General features: G+C 48.3%; 5 protein-coding genes across 5 annotated transcripts; 3 read left to right on the top strand and 2 right to left on the bottom strand.

Moving 5' to 3' along the window:
- Positions 1-179: 179 nt before the first annotated feature.
- On the bottom strand, positions 180-1,817 carry WDR89 (WD repeat protein; the record flags this gene model as incomplete). The annotated part of the gene is made up of 5 exons (XM_033565223.1): positions 180-329; positions 394-520; positions 592-871; positions 1,055-1,087; positions 1,508-1,817. 5 exons carry the CDS (start codon positions 1,815-1,817, stop codon positions 180-182), a joined length of 900 nt encoding a protein of 299 aa, XP_033430980.1.
- Positions 1,818-8,179: 6,362 nt separating this feature from the next.
- ATNIH1004_000508 (uncharacterized protein) lies at positions 8,180-9,432 on the top strand (the record flags this gene model as incomplete). Its single annotated transcript, XM_033565222.1, has 2 exons — positions 8,180-8,400; positions 8,541-9,432. The coding sequence occupies 2 exons, from the start codon at positions 8,180-8,182 to the stop codon at positions 9,430-9,432; spliced, it is 1,113 nt and encodes a 370-aa protein (XP_033430979.1).
- A 1,074-nt stretch (positions 9,433-10,506) lies between these two features.
- SWD1 (Set1-mediated histone H3-K4 methylation subunit Swd1) lies at positions 10,507-12,185 on the bottom strand (the record flags this gene model as incomplete). Its single annotated transcript, XM_033565221.1, has 5 exons — positions 10,507-11,578; positions 11,655-11,786; positions 11,854-11,942; positions 12,001-12,062; positions 12,116-12,185. 5 exons carry the CDS (start codon positions 12,183-12,185, stop codon positions 10,507-10,509), a joined length of 1,425 nt encoding a protein of 474 aa, XP_033430978.1.
- An 819-nt stretch (positions 12,186-13,004) lies between these two features.
- On the top strand, positions 13,005-18,490 carry RPB1 (DNA-directed RNA polymerase II core subunit RPO21; the record flags this gene model as incomplete). The annotated part of the gene is made up of 5 exons (XM_033565220.1): positions 13,005-13,133; positions 13,202-13,358; positions 13,415-13,485; positions 13,547-18,420; positions 18,475-18,490. 5 exons carry the CDS (start codon positions 13,005-13,007, stop codon positions 18,488-18,490), a joined length of 5,247 nt encoding a protein of 1,748 aa, XP_033430977.1.
- An 835-nt stretch (positions 18,491-19,325) lies between these two features.
- On the top strand, positions 19,326-22,016 carry HRD3 (ubiquitin ligase complex subunit HRD3; the record flags this gene model as incomplete). Its single annotated transcript, XM_033565219.1, has 4 exons — positions 19,326-19,371; positions 19,435-19,548; positions 19,623-21,557; positions 21,628-22,016. 4 exons carry the CDS (start codon positions 19,326-19,328, stop codon positions 22,014-22,016), a joined length of 2,484 nt encoding a protein of 827 aa, XP_033430976.1.
- Between the last annotated feature and the right edge of the window lie 516 nt (positions 22,017-22,532).

Here is a 22,532-nt window from a genome sequence, read left to right as displayed (position 1 = left end):
GTGCTCGAAAATGTATTTTTGGTCCTATTTTCTCGGTCTGTAGGAATAGATAGTTTTGAGGAAGATAGATTACGAGCTTCCAATTAAGTGGCTTGTTGTGGATAACTTTCGTCACTCGGAAGTATATATAATTCAATTAAAAGATCATTTTGAGTCAGCCACAGATAAGTCACCCAATCCTAGTACGGATTAAATCGTCCTTTGTCTCTACCTTTCTTTGCCTTTGGCCGTGGTGTCTTGGTCGATGATTCCTCCATCTCCATTTTATCATCGTCTGGCTTCCAGGCGCGAACGAAGCCATCCTCGCCGCAAGTAAATACCGATTGGGACTGGATCGTACCATTAGCTGTTATCCAACAAGTACCTATACTCTACAGTAGCCATGAAACATACCTGCTCATCCAAGTACACTGATCGTACAATCTCCTCGCCATGGCCACCTGGAAGACGCCATAGATTCTCCTGGTCGAAGTGCCAAGATGGATTCGAGACAAGTGGAACCAAGTCCAAGCGGCGATCGCTTGGGTGCCATTAGCTACAAAGAAACCATCACTGCGACAGAAATACGCGCCGGATTTAGCTTGATCTTACCTGGTACTGCCGGCGGCAACGTAGGGACCCTGACTGCCAATGCATAGCTGGGCGATATATTCACAGCCCAGTGGTTGTCTCAGGTCCCCGAACTGCACAGGATCGGGTTCCTGTGTCTGCTCGTCTGGATCCGTTGCTGGATGAATTGAGAAGACCTCGTCGTGGCTCAGCGCGTAGATTGTCCTCTCCGTTAGGAAACCAGCATGGTGCACGGAGCCGTGATTGATGACTTGCACCAGTGCATCATCTTCATCTGTGATGGTAGTGTTGTAAATGTTGACTAAACCATCAGTACTTCCGGATAGTAGAAGGTTTGTTTGTGTTGGGTGGAATTGAAGCTACAATCGAGTCCGTCCCCACCCCGATCATGGTTAGCAATGGGGTGAAACTATGGATATCTGCAGATAGATGCAAAAGGGTAGCGCGAACCTCGGTTACGTCGTCATTATGGCTTTCAACATACTGAAGTTGGCACTGCCCGGGTGATCTGACATCCCTGTTGCGTCAGTTAGCAGCTCGTGAAGTCAAAAATTAGCGGAGGGAACATGGAGGCGGCGCAGTCATGTTGACCACGAATGGGCAATACATGTCTCACCCCAACGGATGACCGGGAAAAGCCACAACATACCAGATTGAGACAACGGCTTGGGACGAAACCAGCTCAGTACCAGCAACAAGGCTGTTAGTTGCGGTACGGCACGCTATGGATAATACGGGGGCTTGGTTCACTGCGGCAGAAGAGTTAGCATGCAATCATCGGATGCCGTGCATTCTACTAAGAAAATAAACTTCGAGTGTTGGACAACAACTCATCACAAACATGCATGATCGCAATTCATCCCAGAAAGTATGGAAACTGAAGGGGAGGAGAGAAAACAAAAGGCCAAGGGTAAAAAAAAAAAAGGCAGATACTTACATGTTTCCATTGCTACCACCACTGCTGCATTTTTGCCCTTTCGTAAATCCCAGAGCTTCACTTTTCCATCCCTGCCACCCGTAGCGAGCAACTGCTGGCCAACATCATACGATTTCAATGATGTAACACCCTCGTGAGTGTTCGCAGCCACTACAGATACATGATTGAGACCAGCAGCATCGAACATACGGAGAGAGTCATCGGAAGAGATAGCAGCGAATGAACCTGGGGATGACGCCGCAATAGAATAGATGTAACTACCCTCCGCAAGGGCCAGCGATGAAGAGGCCGTGGTTTTTAGCGTATGCATGGCTAGACTGTGGTCGCCTAACAAAAATTTCAAGCGTGCTGTCTTAGTGTGAACCACCAACCCGGAAGACTAGACACGAGCCACAGATCGATACACAACCCCTGGTAGTAGTGAACTAATACGGGCTCTACTTGGAGGTCACAGCCCTGACACTGTTTGTCCCCGAGAGTGATGTCCTGTGGCTGATGGGGAATTCAATATCAACCCGGGTGTTGGCGGAAAAGTTCCCCAGCCTTAACTGATTCTCTAATTTGGGTGTTTGTAATAGGGACGGAGTTCGTAGGAATGATGGAACTATATGGATCCAAAAGAGTAATTAAAAAAATAACTAAATGAACAATGAAGACTGACAGCTGATAACCCCAAATCGGCAGCTATTCCGTTTCCTGCTCCCCGTTGATACTTTTGATGTTCGAAGCGGTGGATGCCAAGATTTTTTTTTTTTTTTTTTTTGAGAAAGCCTGTTCCTCAGCCGCACTGCCTGAATCCTGGGGCTCACAAACCACCAACTCAGAAGAGGAGCCTTTGTATCAATGCTGCGCACTTCTAGAAATGACGGGGCTGTGTCTTTTTGGGACCTTTCGTTTCTTTTTCCTTTTATTTATTTATTTATCTAATAAAATAATACAACTTTTTTTCGTTTAAAGAAAGAATTAAGTTACCATGCTATATTACTATGATCTTCATGCTTCCAACCTCCCAAATACTCACGTATCACGACAGCCTGGAAAATGCTCATCAGGCGAGCAGGGATCCATATCCGGGAATGCATCTAACTAAAGTTGATAGGGACGACATAACTTGCTCCTTACGAAGTCTAAGGGGCACTATGACCCGTCTAGACTTTGGAACTGCAAACCTTCAAGGCTTTCGTTCTCAGGCCTGGACTCTCACCCGTGGATTACCTCCACGCATCCCCACTTTAGCCTGAGACAAGAAGCCGTTGCAAAAATCGACACATGCGCTGCAGGAATCGCCTGGACACCACGAGTATGCCCAGGAGAGCCTTGCTACTTGCAGATCTACTAGGCATGGTGGTAAATGTTACATGAGTCAGACGATCATTGATTCATTGTCCGTATCAGTCAGGGAATCGATGCAGGGATGGTAAAGAATGTTTCTGTTAATCGCTGCCGGTTGCCTCACAAGAGATAATAAGTATTATAGAAATCGTGGTCGAAGCTTTGCTGTAGCAGAACTAGGAGGCTAATAAGAACCGAATAATGCAGGTTATTATGCGTGACCTTGAACACTAGGGCTAATTACTCCTGGTCTGGTCAGCTGATGGGGTGTGTCCTTTACTAAGTATGAATCGAAGCCTGAAGTGGCCATCGGATTGGTTGACGGTGGGAGGAGTCTGCTCCGAGCAGGTATTTGCAGCGGTACAGCCGGGTGGAGCTTCCGTAAAAAAGAGCAGGCGAATTGGTAGGACCTTTTTATTGCCCCCATGGCTAAAGGGCACCTAATTAGGTGCATATGCACTGCCGCAAAACGGTCCGGAGCTACTTCGACTCTCCCTCAGAGAGGAGCCAGGGCCGCACTGTTGCCTCTAAAGGTGAATGATCCCAGCAAACGTGACCAATGACAGGCACGGAGGGCAATCCTAGCCCACCGATGAAGTGGTGGCATCCTTCCATTATGGGCGACCAATAATTCGCTTCTGTTGCGAGGGCTGCAGGCAGATTGGTCCCTCCGTATGCGACCGGCGCAGTAGCATCTCTGTACCTGCTCATGGCGAAGTTAGTGGCTTCCTCGGACTCTAGCTGGTATCCTAGCCCAAAGAATATAAAACTTGGAAGGTTTTGCATGATCTAATCCGTGATACCAGATCCCTTGATTACCCCTTTCCTATCCCATCCTGTCTTTTATTCCTGGTTTATTTTACAGCGTTGTGCGACGTGTCTGTCGAGAGGAGGGACTGTTTACTGATTACCCGATCCAATGTTCTCATTAGATACTATGGAGAACCTAGACCGGGCGCAAGATTAGCCTCGATTAGAGCATGTTCGTGTTGGTTGACTTGTCACGGCGCCGTGTCCCTAAGGACCAAACGACACGCCGTAATATCTTCTGGTCGGCGTCAAACATGGGTGCATTCTCTCCTGCGAGTTATTTATGACCCGGGGCAATTCATGATACTTTTGCGACGTATTACCAGGCGACAATCCGGTTGAAACGGGACGGGAGGGGCTGCGTTGGGTAGAAAGCGCTTATTCATGATCGAAGATATGGTACCGAGCTTTTGTGGTGCAGGAGAGAATGAGGGGCTTCATAATAATAGTAACTAAAACCCAATAAATCGTATTCTCAGCTGGTTCAAGATTTCCCCCAAGGGAAGGGAGACCATGGTTGAGAAGTACTAGAGGAAAGGCGAGACGTGGGCGAATTAAAGACGGCAAGAGTTGTGTGGTAGATATATCCGATGGGGAGGTACAGGGCACAAGTCGGGAGGTGGATACAACCGGCCTTGAGAGGAGCAGGAGCTGTAGTTAGAATTCGTGGGCGACACAGCGGCCCAGGTCAGCTGCAGGAATTGATACACAGAGCCTTCTTTGGTAGGGGAGAGGGCACGTAGAGAGTGAGTGATTATTGTTGCTGAAAATTCTGGCTGTTGTTGTTGTCGCTGTCGTTGTAATCGTTGTCAGCCATGGAGAAGGATCAACTCTAAAATGGAGTATTAGGTAAGGCCTCATCCTTAGACCGGACGATGGGGGGCACTTGTGGTCCAGTAATCCTCGAGAGGTGACAGGGATGTTGGGAGTTATACTAATTAATGGCTTAGTATGGCTAGACGCGATCAGAATGGGCAGCGCTTCCTAAGTGGAGAGAATGGAACCCGACAAGGATCCCTTTAATTATGACGATGCCTGCTACTATTCCACAATCCACATACGTCAACGTCGAGAGCCAGACAGACAGAGAGCTAGCTAGCTAGCTAGGTAGATATATACTTGGGTACTTGATTCTATAGTAGCCATAACATTCCAATGGAACGGTACATACGTGTTTTTCAACGCCATAATCATTGACTCAGCAGTGGTGCTCCGTACTCGCTGTGTGCGGTATAAACGAATGGATATGTTTTTTTTTTTTTTTTTTTTTTTTTGACCCTGTCGCATAGGAGACGGAGACACACTGGAGACGCAGGCCGTAGCCTGTCAGCCACGGAAGACAGAAGGATGTACGGAGCAAAGATAGTCTTATGCACTATCGCCTGACCCAGGAATCTGGGAAGCGGTGAAACGATCAACCAGGTCATAAACACAAATCACAAGGCCGCAGGGACCTCAAAATGCTCCAACACGAGACGGACTGAGGGGTATTATCTATTTACAGCAAGTACAGAATAGTAATATATCCACAGGGACTCCGTAGACAGATTATGGCGACGCACCATCCGAACTGATAAGTCCTAGACCAAAAGGGGTTTCGGCGCAAAGTTACTTTGTAGAGACAGCGCTGTCAATCGTCAACTGAAGATCCCACCACCCCCGCTGACTGGCCTTGGTTGTGTTGGAGGATTCCAGCAGCCGTCGTAATGTCACCATCTAAAGTTACTTGGAGATCGACTAGCCATGTTGGTGAACTGGTGTAGTAATCCGAATCGTCCTCTGGATCCCTGGATATCACCTTGGGGAACGTTGTGAGACCGTGTCACCTCCCACGGCACCAACCCACTCGGTGGCAATGATGGAGTACGGAAAGCTAGGGGGGAGGCATTTCCTCGTGGCTCATGGCTGAATGAGAATGGAGCCCTTTGAATGAAGCCAGGCCATTCACGGGTCCATAATACGAAACGAACCGATCCACTCTGAATCGGCTGCACGCAATGCCGTGGTTAGTGACTCTGCGGAAATGGAGGGTTGGGGGGCCAGTTCTGGTTTGCTTCTCGGGCGCTACGGAGGAACGCTCGAAGAGGAGCCACGCCCGAAGCTTCGAATCCTGCAACCACTGTGCTGGGTACCGCTGCCTGACGCTGACGCTTGCGTGCCTGAAAATGCGGGCAGCAACAGGTAGGCCAACCGGGGGAATGTTACGTTATACGTTAGTGGCCCAAGGAAAATCCGTAGGGAAAGTCAAAGGGTAGTAGACAAAGGCGGAAAAAGAAAAAAAAGCCCGAGTCATCTAATTAAGTGTGGGAGGCGGTCCGCGTCCCGCCCGGAAGTCACTTTCATAGTTGGCTTTTGGTTGGACCCATCGAACTAGATTTTTTTTTGGGTCTTCTTTTCTCCATTGTTCTTATTTACACAGTAGTATTTTACCCCCCAAAAAAAAAAAAAAAAAAAAAAAAAAAAAAAAAAAAAGGAAGGGAAGTGGCACAACCAACCCAACGCTGGTAAGAGAGTGACACTCTGTAGTTGAATTTAGGAATCTCCTTTTTCTTTCTTTCTTGAATTTAATTTTTAATTAACTAATTTTTTTTTTTTTTTTTTTTTTTATTGTTTCTATGTCTTTTTCTGCTCTCTCTAAAATTGCATACATACGCAAAATCTCGTTTTCTCTCTCTCTATATATGTCCCAAGAAATGCCGCTCTGCTCACCCGTCCAAAATTAAGAAGAAATTAAGAAACACCAAGATTATCCATTATGTACTCCATTTTTACAATCAACCAGGTGTTAACAGGCAAAATCCTCCGTATAGCACATGCTGCGTGTTGCCAGTGAGCAATTAGCCTCACCTCTGGTGATATGACAACTCACCATTGATTAGCCGGGATAAGTAAATCAATTCTTGGGGACAAAGTCAAATCGTTTAATTTATTTCTTCGAAAGGTTATTGCTGCTGACTCGACCAAAGTCGATACCGTCCAATCCTTTACCGCCACTTTATTCTTGAACCATAATTGGATACTGTGAAATGGTGCGAGGGCCCGAATACTTGGGTCGATGATTTGTTGGCTGTTTTCCCTCCCCTTCCAAATAATAAATAAATAAATTGAAGGGGAAAAAAGAAAAGAAGGGCGTACAACATCGTCCCAAGGATTGCGTAGGGACACAACGCCCGCGGAATAGCTCGGTGCATCTGGGAGTATCCATAGACATCCATGGTGCTAGTGCATTTATCCCTTGGTACTCCGTACATGGTTCATACATTATGTACATATACTTTTTCCATAGTTCATCTCCATGTGCTTTCTCCCGTCCATACATACATACTGGCTATACTAGCGTTCTCCGTATCCGGTCCCGCCCTGCTAAATGATCCGAGCTGCTACTACTACCTCAGGAGGAGGTCGACGTAATTGAATGCTACACATATCATCTGCACAGGATTTCTACTCAGATCAACCAGAATAGCCGCTAGAAGTTGATCCATGTAGGCACTATCAAGCGACGGACAAGCACTGAACCATGGTTGTTGGAGGGGCACCGATGAGTCTATTGAGCCAATGAACCGGACGAATCTATAGCCCCAGTATGGGCCATACCACGCTAAGTCAACTGAATGATGGATATCGTGCTATCCCGAGATGACCCTTTGAGGCAAATCCCCTCTTTTTGTCCCCTCCCGGCATCAAACCATTCGGGGAAACGCAGCTTCAGCGCCGCAGGGCCTTCCAACCGCCCCGCCTGCCTCGCGCGCCCGTGGACCCAACGGGGACAAGACAGCGGCTGCAGCAACCTTAAAGGAAAGCCATCCATGATGCTAGTAATAATAACTTATAATAATAATAAATAATAATAATAAAAATGACAATAATAATAATAACCATTATTATTATTATTCTTATTTATTATTTCTTAAAGTGTTATTCCCGACGAACAACCTTCTCGCCTTCCCCTCGACCACCGTCTTTGACTTCCTCCTCACTTTGGGGATCTACTCTTCCTCTTGCCTTGGAGGTCAGGGCGTCTTTGTTAATTGCTGGATCGTCTTTCGATCCATGGCCAGTAGCACTGACATTCTTCTCCTGTCATTGCTGTTGCGTGCCGTGACCGCTACTTTTTTTCTGTGGTTTTCCGGCTTCCATTATCGCGGGGGAGACAGCTGGGTGTCCTTTTATTTTATTTTGATCTTTTTTTTATTTTTTCATTCCGGCCCCCCTTGATTTTTTTTTTTTTTTTTTTTTTTTTTTTTGCTCTGGAAAGCTTCTCATATGGCCAAGGGTATTTCGTGGCCTCCTGCACATCCTTGAAATTTATGCTCTACTTTATTTTCCCCCTGGACTCTCACGAGTCGTCTTGCTCTATGTTTTGCTTGACATCTGATATATACACTATATATTTGTTCCAGCGACTTTTGCGATACTGACATCAGCCCGTCACCTTCATCAGCTACCCCCCACTTAACCCCCCCAGAAAAAACCGTGGTTAATTTCACTCCCGACGACCTAGTCTCTGATCTTGCCTCATCGCTCCTGATGTTCGAAAGCGGGCCAGTTGAACCGCGACCTCTCACGATGGCATCCCCATCTCTGAATCACTTTTACTCCCAACCGGCAGAACCTAGCCGTTCGAGGAATAACTCGGACGCAATGGGCATCTACATGATCACCGATAGGGAGCCTACGAGAGCAGATTCGTGTGATCGTAGCTCTTGGAACCCCAATGGTTCTCCCAGCATGAACTCTTCCTATAGCAAGTACATCTCTCTAATCTCTTAAATCTTACCTTTTCCCCCACTTGCCGTTCCCCCCCCGCAACGGTGTCAATTAATTTCACTGAGATTGCTGTTATTGGACGACTAATGTGTGGAACCTTGGCCCTTCTTTGTCTATATAGGAGCTTCGAGAAACAGCATTTCTATGAAGAGAACGGACGGATGTATCATGCCTTTCGCCGAGGAGTGTACCCCCTTCCGTGCGATGAACAGGAACAGGATCGCCTCGATATATTCCATAAACTATTCACCGTAGCCAGGGTGTCGGATGGGTTGATTTATGCTCCTCATCCGAAAAATGGCCGATTTTTAGACTTGGGATGTGGAACTGGGATCTGGTCGATCGACGTGGCCAACAAATACCCGGAGGCATTTGTTGTTGGAGTAGATCTGGCTCCCATACAACCGCCGAACCACCCACCTAACTGCGAATTCTACGCACCGTTTGATTTCGAGAGCCCCTGGGCCGTGGGGGAGGAGTCGTGGGATCTGATCCATTTGCAGATGGGCAGCGGTAGTGTTTTAGGGTGGCCGAATCTATACCGGAGAGTCTTTTCGCATCTGCGAGCTGGCGCGTGGTTCGAGCAGGTGGAAATTGATTTTGAACCTCGATGCGATGATCGGCCATTGGACGGGTTGGCTTTGCGTCAATGGTACCAGCTGCTGAAGCAAGCCACGCAAGACAGCATGCGCCCTATAGCTCATAGCTCTCGCGAAACCATTAGAGACCTGCAAGAGGCGGGATTTACCGAAATCGATCATCAGATGGTGGGACTGCCCTTGAATCCTTGGCATCAGGATGAACACGAGAGGAAAGTTGCCCGTTGGTATAATTTGGCTATCTCGGAGAGCATCGAGTCACTTAGTCTTGCCCCGTTTAGTCGAGTTTATGGCTGGGATTTGGACAAGGTCCGGCGCATCTCTGCCGAGGTCAAATCAGAAGCTTTCAACAAGGAAATCCACGCCTATAACATCTTACATATTTACCAAGCGCGAAAGCCATTGAACAGCTGATCCATCACCCTGCAAAAAGCGCGAGATTCGGATTGACCAGCTTTGTCCATATTCACCCACTACTCGCGGCCGAATGCTGGGATGACGAGTGGATGCAAAGCTAACTCGACAACAATCCCGATGATTTTTCATACGTGTCCTAGGTGAAGACGTGTAGACTTCTGCGGTTAAAGATTGATTGCAACAGCACCATTTCATCGCCTTTTTACGGCAGCGTTACTCCCCAGTCTCGTGTCGTATTTGCAGACATGATGAGATGAGGAGGGAGTTTAAACAGATTGATTCCCTCTCTCAGTGAGTGCACTGTAATACTCGATAAGAGTGCTGGGGGTTGGCAAATGTTTGCGTAAGAATGGCTGAATGGCATTGAAATGGCTCCTTGTTCATTCTCTAATGTGCTTCTGAGGACATGATAGTACTTTGTGCTATGTCCACGAAGTCCTGCACGTGAGATATCGTGGTCTGTGTCGGGGCCATTAAACTGGAGACATTCAGCCTAGACTGGGTGGCGTCGATTCTTACGACAAATTTTTATGCGAAGTTTCAATGAGAGCAATCAAAACCAAGAACTTTAGAGGCAAGGAAAAAGTAGGCTGCACCCTTGCATCACATATCGTCAAGACAGACGTGACCAACGCCAATAGATCGGGGACCCAATGTCCATGAATGAGATGGATCTTGGCGGCACCAGATATTGCTCCAGGCTGCCTCCTGCCTACTACCTACTCTTGGGGGTTAAAACTTTCCTGCTGGCTGTTGTATATTCAGACCAGTTTTGTGTGTTTACTGGAACCATACTATGTATTATTCTTGAAAGATTTCAGATATACAATGCTGAATATTCTTGTATTCGACATTCCTAATGCACTCCATCCAACCCAGTGCGAATAATCCGTAATGAAGCGTAAGATACAATGGCCGTAGGAAAGTAGATAGGTAAAGTAAATACATACGTGTACAGATTTGACTTCGCCAGAAACGCCCAAAATGTCTTCTAAGACAGCCCAACCTCCCAATGAACGTATGCTTCGAATACGAAAGAAGAACCCACAAAGAAGAAGTGATTTATGTCGATCATCGTCGTCGGCCCCTTTGCCCTCTTGTGGTACCATTTCGACCACTAGCAGAGTCTTTGTCGCCGTCGTTCAACTCACGACCAGCGCCGGGGCTACGCCGTCGCATTGTACCTGGCCCCACAGTGACAATGTCTTCCTCACTTTCACTATCTGAGATATCGAGGAGAACAGGCATACGGAACGATTCCATGTCGTCGTCCGCGCCGCTTTTGTGCGGTTCGATGGTGAGTACATCTGGAACTTCATCCTCTTGGTCTAGACGACGCTTGTGAATCTCTTCGGCAGGATGGACGTCGAATTCATCTTCGCGTTCAACATATTCGACGTTCTCTTCGACCTCGCCGAAATCAGGTGCTAGAGCAGACCATTTTTGCGGCGTGACAATGGACCAAGTATAAATGTATCCGGATTCTAAGCCACAGGCTACCACCATTGGTCGGGAGGGGTGCCATTCAACGACCCCGAGTTCTTCGCGGGGTCCTTCGAGGATCTTTACCAGTGAGCCGTGACTTCGTTCCCAGACGTAGATGTCCGGGTTCATGAAGGTAGATGCGGTAACGAATTCACTGGTGGACGAGAAGGTGACGTGGTTCCAGCTCAGTCGGTTGACCACGTCTTGGAATTTATGTTCTACTTGTAGCTTGATGTTAGCGGGTTCGAGATCGATGCCCAGCTGGGAGAGATCGGGCATGAGGATCGTGCGGATCACCCGATCGGAGCTGTTGATTAAGAGGTCTCGACCGTTCCTGGCCAGACGAATCAAAATCACAACACCATTGCAGAGTCGAGTGGAGTGGATCGTAGTGCAGGTCTGCGTTTCGATGATGTTGATCCACCCTTTTGATGTCCCCGCTATGATATGGTTTCCCAATGCAGTGAAGATGGTCACGCATGTCGAATGCTTTGCATCTTGAGCCGCTTGCTTTGCGGCGACGGCAGGATCAACTTCTTCGGACTCAGGTGGCGGTGGCCGATAGGGAGCGGAGGGTAGGATGCGTTTGATGGGCTTGGGAGATGAGACGTCGACGAGAACGGGTTGATCTTCGAACAGGGAGGCCACAAATAACAAGCTGCAGAGAGAAAAATTATTAGTATGTGGCATCTCACAACAGCAGTGTAAGGGTAGGAGGGATGAAGAAAACTTACTGATTGTAAGGATGTAGCTCGGCAATGTACACTGGAGCTTCAAATCGGACTGTGCGCACTCGGGAACCATCTTGGAGGTCCCACAGAATACATTTCCAATCCTGTGAGGAACTTAGAAGATACCTGCCATCCCTAGACCAACTTTGTACACATCGAATAAGCCAGTGCTTATTTGCGCTGTAGGATAAGACTAAAGTACCTTAGGGATTGGATCTGTCTGGTATGGCCCCGTAATTTCCGGGCCACTCCATTCGTCTCAATGTCGAAGATCACCACAGTGCCATCTACCTGGCTATGGTCAATATTTATCTGGGGATGGCGTCATGCCTATTGCAAGGGAACGAACTCGACCGGAGGCTAAATAATCTCCTTTGCGATTGAAGCGTAGACACGTCGCATGGCCGCTTCCTGCAGTTGTTAGTGGTTGCGCACTAATTACTAAGGGAAATATGGGAACGGACTTAGTTTCTCTGATAAGGTGTCTGGGTAGTCCTGAGCTAGGACAAAGGGATCAATGAGTGACAGATTCATTGCGCCGAATCAACTGCTTTGCGCCCAGAAAACAGGTGATAGAAAGGTAACACTAATGTCAAAAGATATAGAGAAGAGAAAAGATAGAAAAATTCACTGTAGATTCCCAGCCCAGAAGAGAGGGCAGGATAAATGGCTGCGAACAGTCATCCAGTACACTGATGCACGACAGCTTGCCTACAGGCGGGGAGATTCACAGCTGACAAAGTGAATATGAATATTAGATCTTGGAGGCTGGAAGCCGGGGCTTGGGGGCGGTAAGGGCCACTTTAAACAGTGACTGGTTTTTCCCCACCGCCTGGCCAAATATTGCAAGGGTTGGCTTAGACTAGAATATGCCAAGACATGAGTTTTAGTGCTAGTGATTTATAGTTGCCACCACGCTAGTCCTGGATTGCGGCTCAGAAAACTCGTGCCCCATCGCCGACTGACCTGACGTTCAACCATCTCCCTTTCATCACCTCGACACGCTGCTTTCCCATCGCCCAACACCCTCGACCATCGCGTTTGGCATCGCGATATCAACTACTGAGTTGGACGATTCGCCCAGATCGATCGTGGTCCTTTTTTCTTCACCATTTTTCGAGTTCACGAAGTCGGTGGATAAGGTCGCAGGCGCCCTCGTGGCAAGGGCTGCCAAAGGCCTCAGCCGGCCAGCTACTTGCAAAACCTTTCGCTGTCGCTTCTGTACGTCTGAGGGTTAATAGACTACGACTGTCTAAGCTGGAATTTTGCGGTTCGCGCGATTTTTGTACTTGCGATACGTGAACTGTACCCGCCTGATCTCTCAAGGAACACATTTCCGTCTCTACCGTCACCATGTCGAACGTTTACTTTCCATACTCCAAGGCGCCTTTGCGCACTATTAAGGAAATTCAGTTTGGTCTTTTCTCCCCAGAAGAGATCAAGCGGATGAGTGTTGTGCATGTGGAGTACCCGGAGACTATGGTAAGTCTCTTTGTTCCGGTTTCCGGTCGGAGACCATATGGAATGCTAATAGGGATGGAAAAAAATAGGATGATCAGAGACAACGGCCACGGACAAAGGGTCTGAATGATCCTCGCCTCGGAACAATCGATCGGCAATGGAATTGCGAGACTTGTGAGGAAGGTCAGAAAGAATGTCCTGGACATTTTGGACATATCGAACTCGCCACTCCAGTTTTCCATATCGGTACGTTACCAGTTTATAATATGTGTTGGATGCCACTGCTGACATTTTTCCTTTAGGTTTTTTGACTAAAATCAAGAAGCTACTTGAGACGGTCTGCCACAACTGTGGAAAGATCAAAGCTAACACGGTTAGTCATCCCTTATGGGATGGCAAATCTTCAGATGGCAACGTTGCTGACCTAGAATCAGTCCGACCCAAAGTTCCTTGAAGCCATTCGTATAAGAGACCCGAAGCGACGATTCGACCACATCTGGCGCCTGTCCAAGGATGTCCTGATTTGCGAAGCCGATCCTCCTCCCGAAGAAGACGAACCGTTTTCGAAAGAGAGTTCTAAGCCTATGAGATCCCATGGTGGGTGTGGCAATGCCCAGCCGACAATTCGCAAAGAAGGAATTACCTTAGTTGGAACATGGAAGCCCAACAAGAGCATGATGGAGGACGACATGGATATGCAGCAGCCGGAGAAGAAGACCATCACCCCTCAAGTGGCCCTGAACGTTTTTCGCAATATTTCCCATGAAGATGTTCGCATCATGGGGCTGAGCAATGACTATGCGCGTCCCGAGTGGATGGTTATTACTGTTTTGCCCGTCCCACCCCCTCCTGTCCGTCCCAGCGTGCTTGTGGGAGGCAGCACTAGTGGCCAGCGTGGTGAGGATGACTTGACATACAAGTTGGCTGAAATTGTCCGAGCAAACCAGAATGTCCAGCGCTGCGAGCAGGAAGGTGCTCCGGAGCACGTTGTTCGCGAATTCGAGTCACTATTGCAGTACCATGTCGCCACTTACATGGACAACGACATTGCTGGCCAACCAAAGGCTATGCAAAAGTCGAACCGACCAGTGAAGGCTATTCGTAGCCGTCTGAAGGGTAAGGAGGGTCGTCTGAGACAAAACTTGATGGGTAAACGTGTGGATTTTTCGGCACGTACGGTCATTACTGGTGATCCCAATTTGTCCCTCGACGAGGTCGGTGTTCCGAAGAGCATTGCACGAACCTTGACATACCCCGAAGTTGTAACCCCTTACAACATCGAGAAGCTGCAGCAGCTTGTCTTGAATGGTCCCAATGAGCACCCTGGCGCGAGATATATCGTCAGAGATAATGGCGAGCGCATTGATTTGCGTCACGCTAAAAGAGCGGGTGGTCAGCAGTTACTATACGGCTGGAAAGTTGAACGTCATGTAATGGACGGCGATGTGATTCTTTTTAATCGGCAGCCCTCCCTGCACAAAGAGTCTATGATGGGCCATCGTGTGCGCGTAATGCCTTACTCGACGTTTCGACTGAACTTGTCTGTCACGACTCCCTATAATGCAGATTTCGATGGTGACGAAATGAACCTGCACGTCCCACAGAGTGAGGAATCTCGAGCGGAACTCAGTCAGCTCGCACTGGTTCCATGTAACATCGTGTCTCCTCAGCGAAATGGACCACTGATGGGTATCGTGCAGGATACACTCTGTGGTATCTATAAGGTTTGCCGTCGCGATGCGTTCCTGACCAAGGAGCAAGTAATGAACATCATGTTGTGGGTACCTGACTGGGATGGCGTTATTCCACCTCCGGCAATTTTGAAACCTAGGCCCAGGTGGACTGGAAAACAAATGATCAGCATGGCACTTCCTTCCGGCCTCAACCTCTTACGTGTTGACAAAGATAACTCCCCGCTTTCAGAGAAGTTCTCCCCTCTGAATGATGGTGGCCTCCTTATTCATGGTGGTCAACTGATGTATGGAATGTTTTCCAAGAAAACTGTTGGCGCTAGTGGTGGAGGTGTTATCCATACTATCTTTAATGAGTATGGGCAGGATACTGCTGTCGCCTTCTTCAATGGTGCTCAGACCATTGTCAACTACTGGCTGCTACACAATGGTTTTAGCATTGGTATTGGTGACACCATTCCAGACGCACTAACGATCCAGAGAATTGAAAACTGTGTGCGTGTAAGGAAGCAGGAGGTCGAGTCGATTACTGCAAGTGCCACAGAGAACACGCTTGAGCCGTTACCTGGTATGAATGTGCGAGAAACTTTTGAGAGTAAGGTCTCGCGTGCTCTTAACAATGCTCGTGACGAGGCCGGTAGCGAGACCGAAAAGAGCTTGAAGGATTTGAACAATGCGATTCAAATGGCCCGTTCCGGATCAAAGGGTTCAACCATCAATATTTCCCAGATGACTGCTGTGGTGGGTCAACAGTCTGTCGAGGGCAAGCGTATTCCTTTCGGATTCAAGTATCGTACATTGCCGCACTTTACGAAGGATGACTACTCTCCGGAGTCCCGGGGTTTCGTGGAAAACTCATATCTACGTGGTCTGACTCCGACGGAGTTCTTCTTCCACGCTATGGCTGGTCGTGAGGGTCTTATCGATACTGCTGTCAAAACCGCCGAAACTGGATACATTCAGCGAAAGTTGGTCAAGGCCCTGGAAGAGGTTATGGTTAAATATGATGGTACTGTCCGCAACAGTCTGGGGGATATCATACAGTTTATCTACGGCGAAGACGGCCTCGACGGTGCTCATATCGAGAACCAGCGAGTTGATATTATCAGGTGCTCTGATGACAAGTTCAGGGATCGGTTCCGTGTTGATCTCATGGACCCTGAGAGTAGCCTTGGACCCGAGGTCCTGGAGCAGGCCAATGAAATTGCTGGTGACGTGGAGGTCCAGAGATATCTGGACGAAGAGTGGGAAGAGCTTCTGAAAGATCGGGCTTTCCTCCGCTCGGTCGTCAAGGAAGACGAGGAGATGATGCAGCTTCCGATTAATGTGCAGAGAATCCTTGAGACTGCTAGGACTACATTCCGGATCCGTGAAGGGACAATCAGTGATTTACATCCGGCGGAGGTCATTCCTCAAGTACAATCTTTGCTGGATCGGTTGCTGGTTGTGCGTGGCGATGACGATATTTCAAAAGAAGCCCAGGAGAATGCGACACTACTGTTCAAGGCGCAGCTTCGGAGTCGTCTTGCGTTCCGCAGACTCGTCACAGAGTACTCGATGAACAAACTTGCATTCCAGCATGTTATTGGAGCCATTGAGAGTCGGTTTGCTAAAGCTGGTGCTAACCCCGGTGAAATGGTTGGCGTTTTGGCTGCTCAGTCGATTGGTGAACCAGCTACACAGATGACTCTGAACACTTTCCATTTTGCTGGTGTCTCATCGAAGAACGTCACCCTTGGTGTTCCTCGTCTAAAAGAAATTCTAAACGTTGCTACAAACATCAAGACACCATCCATGACCGTTTATCAGGAGCCCGTGAGGTCACATGATAAGGAGGGTGCTAAACAATTGCGAAGTGCTGTGGAGCACACAAGCTTACGATCAGTTACGGAGGCCACTGAGATTTACTATGACCCCGACATCCAGACTACTGTTATTGAGAATGATAGGGATATGGTAGAGTCCTATTTCATCATTCCCGAAGATGTTGCAGATGATTCGGCTCGGCAATCTAAGTGGCTGCTTCGTATTATCCTGAGTCGACCGAAACTCCTTGACAAGGGTCTTACTGTGCAGGATGTCGCTGCCAAGATCAAACAGGCATATCCAAAAGATATTGCCGTTATTTTCAGCGATAACAACGCTGATGAGCAAGTCATTCGTATTCGTCAGATTCAAGACAACAAAGACGACGAGGATGACGACGATGTCGAATACGACGTTACACTGAAGAAACTAGAGCAGCATCTTTTGGATACGCTCACTCTTCGAGGAGTGCCAGGCGTGGAGCGTGCATTTATCAACGAGAAGAGCAAGATTCGGGTCCTTGATGATGGCTCGTTATTTGCGAGCAAGACTGATCCACTCTGCAAGGAATGGGTCCTCGAAACTAGTGGATCTTCCCTTGGCGAAGTTTTGGCAATTCCTGGTGTTGATGCTTCCCGCACCTATTCCAACCAATTTATCGAAGTGTTTGAGGTCTTTGGTATCGAGGCCGCCCGTACAGCTGTTCTTCGCGAATTGACGCAGGTGCTTGCCTTTGATGGTTCGTATGTGAACCACCGTCATTTGGCGTTGCTGGTTGATGTCATGACTGTCCGAGGTTACTTGACCCCGGTTACTCGTCATGGTATCAATCGTGCTGACAACGGCGCACTTATGCGGTGTTCTTTCGAGGAAACGGTGGAGATCTTGTTGGAGGCAGCTGCCTTTGGTGAACTTGATGACTGCCGCGGTGTTTCCGAAAACTTGATTCTGGGACAAATGGCACCTGCCGGTACTGGAGAATTTGACATCTATCTTGATCAGAACATGCTCAATACCGTTGTGTCTAATAACGCTCGATTCGGCGTGATGGGCGCTATCGGCGCCAAAGATGCGATCATCTCGGATGGTGCCGCCACTCAATATGACACTGGCTCTCCCATGCAAGAGAGCGCCTATATTGGTACACCTGATCCAGACTCGAACTTCTCTCCTATTCGGCAGGCAGGTGCTGAGACACCTGGTGGTTTTACCGAGTACCAGCCTACCGTTGGTTTCGGGGGTGGGTTTAGTCCGGCGCCTACAAGCCCAGCTGGCTATTCTCCCAGCAGTCCCTTCAGTGCGAACCCGACATCCCCTGGCTATTCGCCTACGTCTAGTTACTCCCCAACGTCCCCTGGTATGGGCATTACCAGTCCTCGTTTCATGACGTCCCCCGGATTTTCTCCTGCCAGCCCAACGTTTGCACCGACCTCGCCCGCCTACTCCCCTACGTCACCAGCGTATGGACAGGCGTCACCAACCTCACCGTCGTACTCCCCGACTTCTCCAGGATTCTCCCCTACGTCGCCGAACTACAGCCCGACCTCGCCAAGTTTCAGTCCTACCTCACCGGCGTTTAGTCCGACATCTCCAAGCTATAGCCCCACTAGCCCTGCTATTGGTGGTGCCGGTCGACATCTGTCTCCCACCTCACCAACGTCTCCCAAATACACACCTACTTCGCCTGGGTGGTCTCCCACGAGTCCCCAGACGTACTCTCCCACATCCCCCAACTTTGCCGGCTCGCCGACTTCTCCCGGCGGACCAACGTCCCCTGGCTACAGTCCAACGTCGCCGGCCTTCAGCCCTTCGTGAGTATCTCATTTCGAGACCCATGGGACATGAAATGCTAACATCTCCTCTAGGTCACCCCGTCAGTGAGAACTTTCGTGGCTGGCTAACTTGTGGAAATTGCTGTATCAATGTACTATCACGTTCTTTTCCGGACACCCACTAGAAAACAAACGAAAAAAGAAAAGAGAACACATTTTGCATCTTACTCTGCGGAATTGGTTGGTTATTTCTTCCTACTATTTGGGCATGTGTAGCCTTTCCCCCTTTCTCCCTGAATGTACGTTTTTCACGTTTTAGCCCCATGGGTTTATTCTCTTATTAAGTCTTTGACCCCCCGTGCCGAAATTGCGAAAGAATTTGCTGGCTGGTGGTGCATGTTTCATTTTCCGTCAGAACATTGAAATACCAAGCGTTTTAGAATTTGAAAGCCACATGAACTACCTAATTCTCTCGTATGTGAGACAGAGGTACATTGGTCTGCTTGATCGTTGTTGATCCTCCGTGTCTGCATCGAGGGTATTGCTATTCGAGTGTATTAATGATGTGGTTTTCTTTTCTTTTCTTTTCCCTTTTCCTTTCATTTCCTGTACACATGTTGCACCAATGGGGTTATGGATTGAAAAGACGAAATTATTCTAAAAAAAAAAAAGGCATAAAAAAAAAAAAACTTACTAGGAAAGTGCTTCTTCTAAATCTTGTAGACAGTCACCTGGTGATTACTCATCCGCCAAGAAATAATCGGGGAAATGAAACTCCGCTTGGACAGGTGGCCCGTTCGGCATGTGCTTGCTGGAACCACTAAGCAGGCACCTCGATCCCCACCTACTTATAAGGCACAACTTCCAGCATCCGATGACGTTCTGATTGAGGCTCGAGTCGCCATGTGCCTCGCATTGCTGAATTCTACAGAATTCTGTCAGACATGATGAGGAACCTATGGATATGGCGTTGTCTGCCCTTGGTGTTTCGTGAGTGTCTGCTAGCTTGACTGATCACGCGATGGAGGCTGACATTGCTTGCTCATTATCCAGTGTTACTGCAGGCGTTTGTGGTGGAATCCAAGGGCCAGTCCGACCTACCGTCTGCAGATACTGCTCGCGAATCTCATCAGAGGTCAGCTCATGATGATACTCAACCCGGGAATGGTGAGATACCCGGCTCGATTCTTGAGAATACCTATCCACAATGGACTGACACTGACATGCCTACTTGCGATTAGAGCATGTAAATGCAGCTCTTACGATTCTTCAAGACTCTAAAATCTCCGTCATCACTCCCGAAAAGCCGTCCGGTCTCGTGGGGTACGGCTTGCTTTATGCTCAGCAGGTTTTCCGGATTTTGTTTTTGAATGGCCCGCATATCGACAATGCTGGTCGACGAAAACTCCACCCAAATGTTGCCAAAGCCGTGAATGAACTCAGAATTGCTGCGGAGGAGGACCAAAACCCCGATGCGATGTTTTTACTGGCGGAGATGAATTTCCACGGCAATTTCACTCACCCGCGAGATTTCAAACAGGCTTTCTATTGGTATCAGAGCCTCGCATCGTTGAATGGAAATAACACGGCGCAGTATATGCTTGGTTTTATGTATGCGACAGGTATCGGTGGTGGAATTGAACGCGACCAAGCCAAGGCTATGCTGTACCATACCTTTGCCGCCGAAGCAGGAAACACGAGGTCGGAGATGACGCTTGCATATCGAAACCACGTAGGAATCGGGACACCTAGGAATTGTGACGAAGCCACTTATTATTATAAGAAGGTGGCTGATAAAGCCATCCAATACTACCGATCTGGCCCACCTGGCGGCCATAGCATGATTCGGGAGTCATATCGCTGGGCAGATGAAGAGGGTGGTGTGTATGGTGAGGGTGCCAGTGTATCCAGCTCCGGACCAAACGCACTTCGCGATTCGTCACACGCCGGCACTGACGCTAGCTTGGAAGACTTATTGGAGTATGTGGACCTCATGTCCCGAAAAGGTGAGCTGAAGGCTACATTTAGCTTAGGAAAGATGCACTATGATGGTGCACGAGGTTTGCCCAGGAATTTTCGGAAGGCGATGAAGTATTTCAAACAGGTTACAAAGCGCTATTGGAATAAAGATGGGTCTGTCAACCCGAATCACCCACCTGGGATTGAGAAATTGGCCTCAAAAGCGGCAGGCCATATCGGCTTGATGTACCTACGTGGTGAAGGCGTCGAGCAGAATTTTGCTACGGCGGGCAATTGGTTCAAACTTGGGGTAGCTAACGGCGATGCGCTCTGCCAACATGAGCTCGGGATAATGTATCTACATGGATATGGTGTGACGCAGGATGCGTTCAAGGCTGCGGCGTACTTCAAAGCCGCCGCCGAACAAGATCTTCCGGCTGCTGAAACGAGATTAGGTGCTCTGTTTCTGGATCAAGGTGATATTCCGACAGCTACGCGGTACTTCGAGTTAGCTGCACGTTGGGGGTGGATGGAAGCTTTCTATTATTTGGCCGAATTATCGAATAACGGTGTTGGCCGGCAACGACACTGTGGGATGGCAGCTTCGTATTACAAGATGGTTGCAGAGCGGGCGGAGGTGGTTCACTCCTCTTTTGCTGAATCCAACACCGCATATGAGAATGGTGACAAGGAGCGAGCACTTGTCGCAGCCATGATGGCTGCCGAACAGGGGTACGAAAATGCACAGTCTAACGTGGCATTTTTGCTGGACGAGCAGCGGTCCATGTTGACTCTTGATTCGGTTGTTCCTGGGCTCAGAAAGACCAGGTCGCCTTTGCTTCAAAATGCCGCATTAGCTCTTATCTACTGGACCCGTTCAGCCAAACAGACGAATATTGACTCTTTGATTAAGATGGGTGACTATTATCTCAGTGGAATTGGTACTGCTGCAGATGCCGAGAAAGCGTCGACCTGTTACCATACCGCAGCCGAAGCTCACTACAGCGCGCAGGCGTACTGGAATCTCGGCTGGATGCATGAAAATGGCGTTGCCGTGGATCAGGATTTCCATATGGCAAAGCGATATTATGACCTAGCACTAGAGACTAGCTCTGAGTCTTACCTACCAGTGAAGCTGAGTCTCCTGAAGCTCCGCATGCGAAGTTACTGGAATAGGATTACGAACGGAAAGATCAATCCTATCCAGGATGACGAAGGTAAGAATTCTCTTCATGATCCCTTAGTTATCCTTGCAATGCCAGGAGCTGCCCCTGATGATGAGTATAGAGCCTAGGCCTCGTCGGACATTTAAAGAGTGGGTTGCAGCCTTCATCGAAAACGACGAACAAATGTACAAGGGTGCAGAAGAGGACGAGGAGGGTATTTTATCCCATGGAACGGATTCTCGACACCTCGATGATCGCCATGAAGATGGCTATTATGATGACTTGGAACTCGATATTGATGAGAGCATCCTGGAAGGTCTTATCATTGTGGCATTGGCAGCGACCTTGCTCGTGCTAGTGTACTTGAGGCAACAACGAAACAGGCAAAGACAGAACGAGAATGCAGGCGCCAATCCCGCGGCCCCGGCAAATGGGAATGATCGAGGGTTCTTCCCCCGTCCTGGAGAACCGGGCTTTGCTCAATGGGTGGCTGGCGGCGTAGGACATTAGTTTGCCTCTGTTACCCGGAGCACTATTAGAATTTTGTTTGTACATGATGTATTTTAGATAACTTGCATTTGAATATCATGCCTAATAGCGAGCACAAAAAGCAATCTTGATTGAGAGGTCGCCCGAGCCCCTTGAATTGAAGAGGATTGTGCCTCGCGAACAACTTGGGTTCCCAATTCTGATCGGCAAGGGTTTGTGCTGTTTGTTCTATTTTCTTTTACTACATTTGTGTCATACAGAAATGCAGATAAAATACCACAATTATGGCTCTCCTAGGTACAGCTCTATGCTTTTTGGATCGCCGAATGGTAATTTTCTATTGAGAGTTTGTTTTCTAGCACAGCAAAATAAGTTGATATCTATGTCATCGGCCACCTCCATCCTCTTCTTTTTCCGTTTCCTTTTCCTTTTCCTTACTCCATAACCTTAGTATTCTTCTTGCCGGCACCGAATAAAGTGATGTTCTTCATTAATTTCAACCTCCTTTCGCAGAGTATGTTCCCATTCACGCTATAA

This window comes from Aspergillus tanneri, assembly GCF_003426965.1.
Source record: "Aspergillus tanneri strain NIH1004 chromosome Unknown AapTan_2_pilon_pilon_pilon, whole genome shotgun sequence".
NCBI lineage: Eukaryota > Fungi > Ascomycota > Eurotiomycetes > Eurotiales > Aspergillaceae > Aspergillus > Aspergillus tanneri.
This window is presented reverse-complemented; position numbering and strand designations above follow the sequence as displayed.